Genomic DNA, 13,660 nt, shown 5'->3' on the forward strand with positions numbered 1-13,660 from the left:
TCCTGAATAAAAACATTTCACCCAAAGTATAGGCTTACCTGTATTCCAGCATGGCTACAGAGGTAAAAATCAAACTCATATGGGTGTGTAATGTCTGTATCAACTGTTGTTCCAGCTGGGATATTGCCACTTCTTCCGACCTAGATTGTTTGGTCAAAGTTTAAACAAACAAGACAAAGGTAAAGAATGTGTCTGAAAGCACTTTTAAAAAGATATAAATACATAGGCTGATCCCATGTTTCACTATTTTCGGCTTGAAATATTACTTAAGCAGCCATTAAGAGCAGACCTTATTCTAGTCCTAGTTCCTGTTCTTAAATGTTGCTGAAAGTGAAAGCTGATAACAAAGTTATTAGTTTCTACTGATGCTTAGCTGGTAGTTGATCGTAATACAGGTAGAAAACTTAAAAAAATTTTTTAAAAAAAGTTACGTTTAGTGCTCCAATTTATGATGTCTGTGCAGAGCAGGTACTCTTGAATGTGCAGTTTTATGAAAATTAGCATTTTTCTCAGAGAACCCTATATTTTTAGAGGGAAAGAATGCTGACCACAGCATCAACTAGAGTCACCATTTGTTAACCATTTATATGCCAGGTACTTTACATACGTTATTTCTAATCCTCATAATCCTGCAAGTTAGGTATTATTCCCATTTGTCTGGGGGGAAGCTACAGCTCAGGAATACAAAATAACTCGCCCAATAGCATACAATAAAGGGCAGAACTGAGAGTCAAACATGGAAATGACTGCAAAGGCCCTATTTCTTTTATTTTATATTAGCAGTTTCAACATCTTGTAAGAAAACAGACACCATGATTTTCTCTGAGTAATACATGATGTAAATGAAAAAGTTCGAAACTCCTGATAATGAAAGTCTCCTAATAAAACACTTTAAATGCATATACATACTTACCTCTACCTCCTTATCCCTAACATATTTAAACTCATTAATTGTAAGTCGAGGTTTAGAAGGCTAACAAATCAGAGACTCTTTTACTGACTCAGACATTATTTCTGCTGTGTGAGGGACTGTTACCAGGTGGTGGCTGGAGTTATATCTGTGTGGACCAACCAGCTAGCTTCACCAAATCACAAAATAAAGAAAACAGTTCATAAACTACTAAGTTATGCCTATTCTTAACACACAAATCTCCTAATTAATATATATTTAAAAGCTTTATTCTCTTTAGAGAGGCGGCAGAATGCCTGGGTTCATATCAGAGCTCCACCAGTTTCTAGTCATGAAATCTAGGGCACAGTATTTTCCTCTCTGTGCCTATTTCCTCATTTAGAATTATCTCTCATCTATTATGATTAGTAGATTTAGAGCAAAGATGAAAGAGAAGCAAACAAATGAAGGAAAGGCACAATTAAACATCAGTTGCAAGAAATCATTAAATCTAACTTAGGTTTTCCTGATCTAACTTTTGAAGAAACCTTTGGTTTTCTAGGTACAGAAATGTAATTTGGGGCACAGGCCTTTAACAACACGGAGGCCAAAATAAAACTATCATTACTGCTATTAGAGATGTGGTATAGGACAGTGATTAAGAGTACTCTGGAGCCAGATTGCCTATTTTGAGTCCTAGCTCTACCAATTTAACCTCCACGTGCCACAGTCTCCTACTGTGAAAAATGGGGATAATAATAAGTACCTCATAGTGTTGTTTGTGAGGGTTAAATGAGCTAAATTTATAAAAAATATCCAGAACAGTGCCTGCCATTATGCCCTCTTTTTCTCTATCACTACCACCATTATCACCACTCTACAACTAGGTAACCTCCACTGAGTGCTTAGCGTGTGCCTAAGCACCGTTCTAAGTACATTACACATTTTAATTTAAAAAAAAACCCTTTCAAAAACCCAAATAAGGCAAATATTAATATTATCCAAGCCTTGCTCAGAAAGAAACTGGCACAGAGATGTTAAGTTACTTGCCCAAAGCTACACAACCAGTGTAATCAAAGACCAAATATGTACCAAAGACAAGACACACTCCTTTCTTTTTCAGTCTTTTCTATTGATCCCCTTTCCCAAGGGGACTCTGACCCTTGTACTCCTCAGATTTCTCTGCTCTAAGGTTTACAGGATGGGGGCAGAGCACTGAAAATGAAAGTTAGTTTGCATGAATTTTCACTAATCACTCTAGAATGTCCCTAGCTTGTAAAATTAATTTTTACAAGATATTTAAAAAATAGAACATACCTTTTTTCTTCTGAACATTTAAGGAAAATATGAATAAAAAGAACAATTTTAAAACTATGAGTTTCTTCACAACAACAAAAAAGTATAATGGGATTTTGAACATTTGGAGTGTTACTAGAAATTCTAGAAAGTTAAAAATTAACTTATTTTGATGCTCCTATACTCATAATCAATCTGCTTTGCTGTAACCTACTACTATATATCAGAAACTCTGCTGTTGGCAGAGAGCCTTTGTTAAGTGCTCTATGAACTATGTTAGATAACCTTTGCTTATAATAGTATCACAATAAATGTAAGATTACCCTTTCAGTCCTATCAGCACAAAATAATCGAGTGTGATGTCTCTTCTGAACTACAATGTAAGTTATTCCAGGTTGATAGTCTTTCTCCAAACTGATGCAGGCTTCTCGAATTGCTAGTAGTTCATAATATAATACCTAGAGAAGATGAAATGGAAAGACTTGATCTAGTCAGTTGTTCTCCTATACATACTTCAAAGTAAGACAATGATTTAGACTTAGAATTTCTTAAATTCATCACCTCACAGCTAATTATACTTCTCTATTCCATTTTAACTATTATCAGAGCATGGTCTTAGCGATCAAGGCTTACATATCCAGTAAATATTTTAAAAGGGAAAATCTAAGGAAGTATCAAAATTTGACTTTAGGAACTCTCAATTAAGGCTCCTAACTTCAGAACTGGACACCATATTATAAACACAGTATCTGATTTAACCACAGTATGATGAGAATCCCAGGCAACCAACCTGCCTAAACTGTCCCTCTGAAACACCATCCCGATAAAAGATGATACGAGTAGGTTTGAACCGAGTTGACTTATAAAACTGAATGAGAAGTTCTCGGACCATGGAGGCAAGGTCCTGGATGATCTCCTGTCGGGGTCTCTGAACTCTTACTGTAGCACAGTATCTGCTTGGGTGGGCATCCATACTACCTACAACCTAGGTTGAAAAAAGTAAAGAAAACATAGAAATTAAGGTATTCAAAACTATATGAATATGAATTTTACCATAAAAAAGTTGAAAAAAAAAGGATTTCATTTAAATTTGTATTTTATTATAACCTTAACTATTTATCACAGTTCATTTTGAAAGTAATAAAAATAGATAATTCCAGTGAAGAACAAAATAAAAGACACAGTCTAGGGTCAAAAACTATTTTCCCATAAGTAGGCTGTACTTTATATTTAACAATTTGGCTCTAATTTACAGATGTTGCTGGTAAACCTAAATATTAGTAAGGATAGAAAGACAAAGAGATGTACATAGAGGAAGGAGATAAATAAAAAAGGTCCATTCAAACTCTTGATTTCTCTTTATAGCTCTTACAGTTTAGCAAACTATCCCAGAAGCCATATTCAAGATGACTTTGGCATTACCTTAAAAACTCTTATGCTTCATAAATTTTAAATCTTGGTTTTGAGAGCAGCTATCTTAATTTTTTCTCTCTGTCTCTTAATATTGTTATGTGATTGGAGCAGAGGGAACTCTGAAGCATGAACTTATAAGTTCTCCTTGACTGTAGTCACTCATAGATCTACTGAAGCATGATCACTGGAACCAGAATATTTAAAAGCGTTCACACATCAGTGATCAGAGCCTGGGCCAAGAACCAGCTGGTTATTCTACCTCCAGCTTCTCTTTCTTCCAGGGTAGTATCTATAACAAAGTCATGCTTCAAAAATGGACCTCTGCACCTCCATGTTCACTGCAGCATTATTTACACAGCCAAGACGTGGAAACAACCTAAGTGTCCATTGATGGATGAATGAATAAAGAAAATGTGGCATATACATACAATAGAATATCATTTGGCCATAAAAAAGAATGAAATCTTGCCATTTGTGACAACATGAACGAACCCTGAGGGCATTATGTTAAGTGAAATAAGTCAGACAAATACTATATGATGCCACTTATATGTGGAATCTAAAAACAAAAAACAAACGAAAAATCCCAACTGATTTCACAGATATAGAGAACAGACTGGTGGTTGCCAGAGGGGTGGGGTATGGGTGAAATGGCTCAAAAGGTACAAACTTCCAGATGTAAAATAAATAAGCCATGGGGATGTAACGTACAGCATGGTGACTATAGTTAATACTGTACTGCATATTTGAAAATTTCTAAGAGAGTAAATCTTAAAAGTTCTCAGCACTTGCAATTCAGGGGACGCCAGTTTGATCCCTGGTCAGGGAACTAAGATCCCAACATGCCTTGGGGCAACTAAGCCTGGGTGCCACAACTAGAGAGCCCTCACGCTGCAACTACAGAGCCCACACACTCTGAGCCCACGAGCCACCAGGAAAGATCCTGTGTGCCACAACTAAGACCCGGAGCAGCCAAAAAAAAAAAAAAAAAAAGTTCTCCCCATAAGAAAAAACTTTTGTAACTATGTATGGTGACAGATGTTAACTAGACTTATTGTAGTGATCATTTCACAATATATATGAATATCAAATTATGTTATACACCTGAAACTAAAATAATGTTATATGTCAATTATACATCAATTAAAACATAAATAAATAAAACCACACTATTTCAAAAGAGTACCTAAATTCCTGTCAGTAATTTAAACATCTTATTAGAAACCAAGATATGGAAAATTCTTACATTTCTCTTCAGTCTTAGGTCAGATTAGAAAATAACCAAGAGTTTTTTAAAAAGTGAGCTACAACTTGTCTACTTCTTTAGGTACATGGAATTGTATCTGCTTTTTTAAATCTTCTCTAAGTAAAAAAAAAAAAAAAAAAAAAAGGAACCTGACCATTTCTTTTCCACTGCTAAAAATAAATCCATACCCCCTCTGATGGCAAAATAAGCCTTACAAAATCTTACAAGCCTCACAGTCTGCTATGCTACATTCCAATTCCCTGCATTTGGAATTCCTCAACACACCAGATTTTTGCAATTTTAATTTACATCACTATCATGGTAGTATCTATTATACTATATGGCATTTATTACTTACATTGTTTCTCACACTAGTCTTTAAGTTCTTGGGAATAGAAGATATATAGCAAAAATAATCAAATTCTGTTTACAAGACCTCTGATAATTATAAAAGAAAGTGAATATTTGGTAGAAATGGATTTAGCAAAAAAGGACAATGACAACCCAGAAGTCCAAAAGAATTTAAATGTGCTTAAACTTCCTTGGAAAACAACCCTAAAATAGCAAATCCAAAGTAAGTCTTTAGAAATTTTGTATTATTTTATCTTCTCTAGGAATATTTTAATGAATATCAGAGATTGCTCAATACTACCTCTAGGACACTTGAAATGTACACAATTTATGCATAACATTAAGAATACAAGGAAATATAATTTATTAATAGATAAAAGTCAATTTTTTTCATTAATGAAAAGAGCTTTGGAAAAATCAGTGAAAAATTTAATATTACTATCATTTTCAAGGAAAGATTAAGATTTATCAGATTTTTAAAAGTAAAGATTATAATGAATGATAGAAAAAATATATAAAAAGTCTTACAGTTTAATTTCTGAAATTTATCAAGTATGCCTAAAATATGTTGACATTTTCAAAATGTTGGCATTTGTTAAAATCAAGCAATTTTCTTTCTTTCTTTCTTTTTTTCAACATCTTTATTGGAGTATAATTGCTCTACAATGGTGTGTCAAGCAATTTTCAAGTTGGGTAAAATATCATCTGGCTTTATGAAATTTATAAGAAATACACTTTTGAACTGACACAGAAAGGTTACAAATATAAAGGTGGGCAAAAGACAGAACAGGCAGATGTTAAAAGTAAGAGGAGCAGTAATAAAGAATTCAAGTGCAAAGTATAAAACTGGACAAAGATGAGATATTTTATACTGAAAAAAATGCAATCCAGCAAACTTATATGTAATGCATCTTTCTGTAACAAAGACACTACTGAAATACATAAACAAACTCTGAATTACAAAAGGTAACTGAAAATATACAACCATGGAGAGGTCAAACAGACAAATTAAAGTAGGATACAGAAGAGTTGAGTAATATAATTAATAAACTTCATTTAATAGATATATACAGAACTTGCAGCCTCCAAACCAGAGAATAATCATTCTTTTAAAAAACCCAAAGAACATTTGAAAGTTGGCTCTGCATAGATCTACATATAGATATATATATTTATAAAACTTTATAAACATATTTTTTAAACTTTATATTTATAAAAGTTGGTTTCAAAGAAAATGTAATTAAAATTCAAAAAGTTAAAACCAAAATGTTGATCTTTGTCTAAACTTTAGATAAGATAAACCTGTCTAAAGATACTCACAGCAGCAATAGAAGGCTTCTTCCCATCACCAGCTGGTGGATGAGTGACATCTGCTCCCAAAAAGATCACTGGTTGCTGGAACACAGAAGGTCTTAAACACAGTTTTAAAAAGAGTTAGATCATTTTTTTTATTATTCTTTTACCTATTTCACACTACTGCAACACAACTGCAAGTTGCTGTCATAGCACAGAGGAGGTCCGTTACAGACAACTTCATAGGCTTGAACTACTGACAGCTTTATTCTCTTAAATCATGAATCTCTAGTAAGAGAAGTATTCAGAGCAGTTTTCTGCCTTAAGCAGCGGTGCTGGTGGTTGCAAAGGTCAACTGCTGCTAGCATTCTTAATAGGCATAAAATGATAAACTTCTTCATATTAATCCACTGATTTGTATCAATAATTCTTTAACCTACTTACATTTTAAGCCAATGTAATCTCTCAAGGAGATAAAGAATCATTAAACCACATTGGAAGGGATTATGGGACTCTACTACTCCCCCGCCTCTGACCAAAAGTATAAAATTTGAGTAACATACATTTAATAGTCATAAAGTAGCTAGCACTTCATTTTATTTTAAAACTGTATCCTTTAAGATTCAAATGACTCTTAGCTCTTGGAGTTGTTGATAAAATTCTATATTCATGTCATTTATGAATCTCATATTTAATAGGGATGGGAAATAGAGGCAGTATGGAAAAACAGGAAAAAAAGAGCTTCTGTGTCAACAAGATATTTAATTTTTTAGAGCCCTAGTTGCTTCAACTATTAAAAGGAAACCTGTTGTTCAATTCTCCAAATAACAGCCTCTTCCCCAGCACCCTATTTCTAGGTCATTACGTGTCATACTTCCTAAGAGCTCTTAGACATGATGGTGATATAACAGTAACATCTGTTGTCCCACTGACTCCACCAGGAGTTGATATGGCTTCCTTAATTGATTTACTTAATTGGCATGCCCCCCCATCCAACTCCACCCAAAGCCCCTAAAGGAGGGAAGAAAGGCTTCCCTCACTTTCTAGGTGAGTGAGTTGCCTCATGACACCAGCTTCAAGATGACTACCAAACAATGAGAAAGTTCTTCAAGCTGGGCTCTCCAGTGAAAAATAAATAAAATCCTCAATACTTTCTAGCCAGGGATGAGGTACTTTGCACGCTAAATGAAAATGGAGATGGGAGGGGATTTTTCATAAAGAAATCTTGTAAATTTTGCCAATCAAAACTCCTAAGTTTTTGCCAAAATGTCTACTTATTTTCCTTGGCAGGAATCAACAAAGCTGTCTCTTACACAGGTGTTAGATATGGCAATACAGAGAAAAATTAATATTTCATTAGGTGATTAGCTTATCTTACCTTTGATGAGGTACAAGAATATTATTGATCCCTCCAAGTTTAACATTTATCTTTAGGCACAGGTTTGAGAGCGTTTGAGGGGATGTTTTTATTACATTCTTGACTTGAACACACTGTGTAGCCATACCCAAAAGTGTATCTCCAACACGTTTCACCTCCGCTGTGGAACAAATACAGATACCTCTGGTTATAAAAAGGCAAATTTTACTGAAAATTAAGCTGCTATGTTGTTTCCCCTTGTGAAATACATCACTGTATTACAGGATACCAAAACTTATACCAATACTGAAACAATGCTATTAAAATTTAAAGTATACTGCCTTTTTTTTTTTTTTTTTTTTTCAGCCATGCTGCGCGGCTTGTGGGATTTTAATTCCCTGACTGGGGACTGAACCCGAGCCCTCTGCAGTGAGAGCGCGGATCCTAACCACTGGACCGCCAGGGAATTCCCTATACTGCCTTATTTGATTATATAAATGTGCAGAGTTTTGAGGGCATTCAAGAGTGCAATTAGTGGGACTTCCCTGGTGGTCCAGTGGTTAAGAATACGCCTTCCAATGCAGGGACGGAGGTTCGATCCCTGGTGGAGGAACTAAGATCCCACATGCTGTGGGGCAACTAATCCTGTGCGCCGCAACTACCGAGCCCATGTGCTCTGGAGCCTGTGTCTGCAGGCCACAACTAGAGAAGCCCTCACGCTGCAATGAAGACCGAGCGCGGCCAAAATTAAAAAAAAAAAAGAGTGCAATTAGTAATATACTGTCTATCTTAAATGTTTTAACTTGATATCTAGCCAATTAAAATAAACTAGATCTTTTTTTTTTAAACTAGATCTTTTGAATGAACTGTTTCCAGCATTTGTGAAAACTGTGTTCTACAATATACAACTATAAAATATGAAAAATAATCCTAAAAAATAAAGTATACTTACTGCCTTGAAGATTAGCTTAAGTATTTAGTGATAATTTTTTCCAGTTGTTTTCTTCATATATAAGGAAGCATACTTTTGTCTTCACAAAAATAGTATAACCACAATAACCGAAAAACCAGAGAAAAATATCATACATAAACCCTTATTAGTATTTAATTGTACTCTCTTCCAATAAGGTTCTCATTTGCATTATTTTAATGCAGTTATAATCACAGTATACTTATAGCTTTCAATCCGATTCTCTAAACTTTAATTTAGAAATATAGAGGTATTACTGTATAAAGGTTTTTATCCTGTTCCTTTCCTTATCCTGTTTCCTGTTCCTCTCCCCCTCTCTGCCATTGTAACTACCATAAAGAGTTTGGTGTCCATAACTTCTTCTTCTTTTTTATTTTTTTGCAGTGCGCGGGCCTCTCACTGTTGTGGCCTCTCCCGTTGCGGAGCACAGGCTCCGGACGCGCAGGCCCAGCGGCCATGGCTCACGGGCCCAGCCGCTCCGCGGCATGTGGGATCCTCCCGGACCGGGGCACGAGCCCATGTCCCCTGCATCGGCAGGCGGACTCTCAACCGCTGCGCCACCAGGGAAGCCCCATAACTTCTTATATATAACATATGGAAAACACTTTTAAGCAAAAATTGAGAATATACTATACACTCTATTGTGTAACTTGTCATATTCACTTAATAATATAGTATGTTCTGAATGCCAATATATAGATGCCCTTATTATTTATAACAACAGCAGTTACTTTGTTTTTAAATGCCATGAGGTATCTAACCACTACTCACACACCGACATATTTTTAACGTTTTCCAGGTTTCCGTTATTTCAAACAACGCTATGAACAACATCCTTGTATATTTAACTTTCATTTGGTTGTATAACTATAGCTTCAGGATAAATTTCTACAGGTAGAATCGAGGGATCAGAGATATATATACTTAACATTTTTATAGATACTGAAAATTTGCCCTCTAAAAAGGTTTATTAAGTCATTCAACAAATATTTAATGAGCCACCTAATACATGCTAGTACTGTGCGAAGCTCTGGATATACAATGTTAAGTCAAGAGAGACATTGTTCCTGCCCTCACAGAGCTTATAGTCTAGTCAGAGAAATAGCCATTAATTAAATAACTTCAAATTTAACATTGTAACTGTGAAACAACATAAAGGAGTGGTAACAAGGTGCTGTAAGATATTAAAAGTGAGAGAATTTGACCTTGTCAGGGAGGTCAGGCAAAGCTTCCCCAAGGAAGGGATGTCTGAAATAAAATTCAAAAGAATGTGTGTTTACTTGGTAAAGGGTGGAAGATGGATTATGAGAAGCAATACAGGTAGAAGGAAGAGGATAAACAAAGAGTTTCTGTGGGGAAAAACAAGCATAAAGTGAGCTGAATTCTGAAGAGGTAAGAAGTCATGGATTAGGGGCTTCCCTGGTGGCGCAGTGGTTAAGAATCCACCTGCCAGTTCAGGGGACATGGCTTCAAGCCCTGGTCTGGGAAGATCCCACATGCTGCGGAGCAACTAAGCCTGTGTGCCACAACTACTGAGCCTGAGCTCTAGAGCCCTGAGCCACTACTACCGAGCCCTCGTGCCAGAGCTACTGAAGCCTGCGCGCCTAGAGCCCATGCTTCGCAACAGGAGAAGCCACCGCAATGAGAAGCTCATGCATTGCAATAAAGAGTAGCCCCCGCTTGCCACAACTAGAGAAAGCCTGTGTGCAGCAACGAAGACCCAACTCAGCCAAAAATAAAAAATAAATAAATTTATTAAAAAAAAAAGTCACGGATTAGAACATGCAAACCTTTGGAAGATAATCTTAAATATCAATTTTACCAATTGTTAAATGAAGAACTACTGAAGTGGGGGTGATAGGGAAGGGGATAAAATCAGATTGGTACTTAAAAATACCATTCTGGACATTAACTATAGCACCAACACACAAAAGATTAGAAGTCATCATTTCCATCTTCACAACAACAACAAAAAATCAATGACTGAAAATCAATGACTTGTCTTAGTCTTAGATCCATCAGAGAAAACTGCCACCCCCAAAACAGGTGAATACAAAGAATCACAGCCAAGATCAGCTTATTAGAAGCAGAAGCTGATGAAGCCATTAACTGCAGGAACAATTAAACACTGACTCCTGGGAATTCCCTGGTGGACTCGTGGTTAGGACTCCACACTCTCACCGCCAAGGGCCTGGGTTCAATCCCTGGTTGGGGAACTAAGATTCCACAAGCTGTGCAGTGTGGCCACAAACCAACCAACCAACCAGCAAAACAAAACAACATGTACAAAAAACCCACACACACTAACTCCTATAACTCAATAAGAAAAAACCCAAACAATCCAAATAAAAATGACCATAGGACTTGAATAGACATTTCTCCAAAGAAGATCTACAAATGTTCAGTAAACACATGAAAAGATGTTCCACATCACTAATCATTAGGAAAATGCAAATGAAAACCATAAAGAGATACTACTTCACACCCAATAGGATGGCTAAAATAAATAAATATTGGCAAGAACGTGGAGAAACTGGAACCTTGTACACTGCTGATAGGAATGCAAAATGGTGCAGACTCTGTACAAAACAGTAAGGCAATTGCTCAAAAAACTAAAACAGAATTATATAATCCAGCAATTTCACTTCTGGTAATATACCCAAGAAAAGTGAAAGGAAGGACTGGAACAGAGAGCTGTATACTCATGTTCAAAGCAGCATTATTCACAATAGCCCAAAGGTGGAACTAATCCAAGTACCCACTGATAGATGAATAGATAAACAAAATGTGTATATACATACAATGGAATATTATTCACCCTTAAAAAGGAAGAAAATTCTGATACATACTATAACATGGATAAACCTTAAGGACATTATGCTTAATGAGATAAACAGTCACAAAAGGACAAATACTATATGATTTATTCAGTCAAATTCATAGAGACAGAAAGTAGAATATAGGTTTCTAGGGGTTGAGGGAGGGGAGATGGGGAGTTAGTGCTGAGTTTCAGTTAAGGATGATGAAAAAGTTCTGGAGATGGATGGTGGTGCTGGTTGTACAACACTGAATGTACTTAATGTCACTGAACTGTATACTTGTTAAAATGGTAAATTATTGTTTTATATATTAGTATATTTTACAACAAAAAAGGGGAAGAAAATTCTGATACATACTACAACATAGATAAACCTTGAGGACATTACCCTAAGTGAAATAAGCCAGAAACAAAGGGATAAGTATTATATGATTCCATTTATATAAGTTACTAGAATAGGTAAATTCATAGAGACAGAAAGTAGAATAGAGGCTACCAGGTGTTGGTGGGTAGGGGAATGGGGTGTTACTATTTAATGGGTACAGAGTTTCTGTTTGAGATGATGAAAAAGTTCTGGAAATGGACAGTAGTTATGGTTGCACAATGCTGTGAATATACTTAATGCCAGTGAACTGTGTACTTTAAGGTGGTTAAAATGGTAAATTTTATGTTATGTATATTTTATCACACATATACACAAAAACTTGTTTAAAAATAGTTAATTCAGGGGCTTCCCTGGTGGCACAGTGGTTGAGAGTCCGCCTGCCGATGCAGGGGACACGGGTTCGTGCCCCGGTCTGGGAAGATCCCACATGCCGCGGAGCGGCTGGGACAGTGAGCCATGGCTGCTGAGCCTGCGCGTCCGGAGCCTGTGCTCCGCAACAGGAGAGGCCACAGCAGTGAGGGGCCTGTGTACCGCAAAAAAAAAAAAAAAAAAAAAGTTAATTCAGGAACACTCCTATGAAAACAGTACCTCAGAAGGAATGAAAACTACAATCAAAATTTGGCACCTGGAACTTCCCTGGTGGTCCAGTGGTTAAGACTCTGCGCTTCCACTGCAAGGGGTTCAATTCCTGGTGGGGGAACTAAAAGCCCGCATGTCACGCAGCGCGGCCAAAAAAAAAAAAAAATGACACCAAGTGACTGATTTATAGAAGGCATCACCTACACCAACATGAGACAAATGTAGAGGTCCCAAGGTTCTGGCAAAACAGGGCAGGACTACAGAAGAAACTGAAATACAGGCAGCAGCACTCAATAAACAAAAATTAAATTTAAAAAGTGGCAGATGATGAAAGAGTTTTTCTATGAGAAAAACAAATGGGATGACAGCTATAAAGGTGCTGTTTTTGAAAATAAGAATTCCAGAATGATTTAACACTTGAAACTATGTGAGTAGATAATTTGATTTATAAGTAAACATAAGCAAATAATTTTTTAAAAAGTGAAGGGGAAATATGACAAATAAAAACTAAGGGAAAAAAAAAAAAAAAAAAAAAAAAAAACTAAGGGAATCTGTTGACAGTAGACTTGCCTTGAAAGAAATGATAAAAGACATTTTTCAGAAAGAAGGAAAAGTATACAGGTCGGAAGTCCAGATCTATATATAAAAAAAAGGTCAGAGAAGGAATAAATAAAAGTAAAATAAAATCTTTTACTTTCTTATTCTTAACTGAACTAAGAGATACTGTTCAAAATAATAATAGCAACAATATATTGTGTGGTTACAACTTATGGATAGGTGAAATGAATGACAGAAATATTGTAAGGGGGAGGGAGGAATTGGGAATACTTTGTTCTAAGGTATCTACACTATCGGTGAAGTGGTACAGAATTATCGAAAGCAAATTCAGATTAGTTGTAAGTGTATACTGCAAACTCTAGGGAAACCATTAAAAGTAAAAAAAAAAAAAAAAGTATAATTGATGTAAGAGAGAAAATGGAATAATATAAAATGCTCATTTAAAACCATAAAAAGGAGGGGCTTCCCTGGTGGCGCAGTGGTTAAGAATCTGCCTGCCAATGCA

At 35.9% G+C, this 13,660-nt stretch overlaps 1 protein-coding gene across 5 annotated transcripts in view; it reads right to left on the minus strand.

The window, feature by feature from the left end:
- The window catches only part of AGO3 (argonaute RISC catalytic component 3), a 127,738-nt gene that overhangs the window by 25,339 nt on the left and 88,739 nt on the right, over positions 1–13,660 (minus strand). For all 5 annotated transcript variants that reach the window (XM_027109112.1, XM_027109117.1, XM_027109114.1 and 2 more), the window contains 5 exons: positions 7,867–8,026; positions 6,516–6,606; positions 2,976–3,170; positions 2,509–2,643; positions 39–140 (listed from right to left, as the gene is read on the minus strand). In XM_027109112.1, the coding sequence (XP_026964913.1) occupies positions 39–140; positions 2,509–2,643; positions 2,976–3,170; positions 6,516–6,606; positions 7,867–8,026 (683 nt within the window). The remainder of the gene's footprint in view (positions 1–38; positions 141–2,508; positions 2,644–2,975; positions 3,171–6,515; positions 6,607–7,866; positions 8,027–13,660) is intronic.

This window comes from Aethalodelphis obliquidens, unplaced genomic scaffold, assembly GCF_003676395.1.
Source record: "Aethalodelphis obliquidens isolate GAN/ISIS:26980383/991018 unplaced genomic scaffold, ASM367639v1 scaffold9, whole genome shotgun sequence".
In the NCBI taxonomy this organism is placed as follows: domain Eukaryota; kingdom Metazoa; phylum Chordata; class Mammalia; order Artiodactyla; family Delphinidae; genus Aethalodelphis; species Aethalodelphis obliquidens.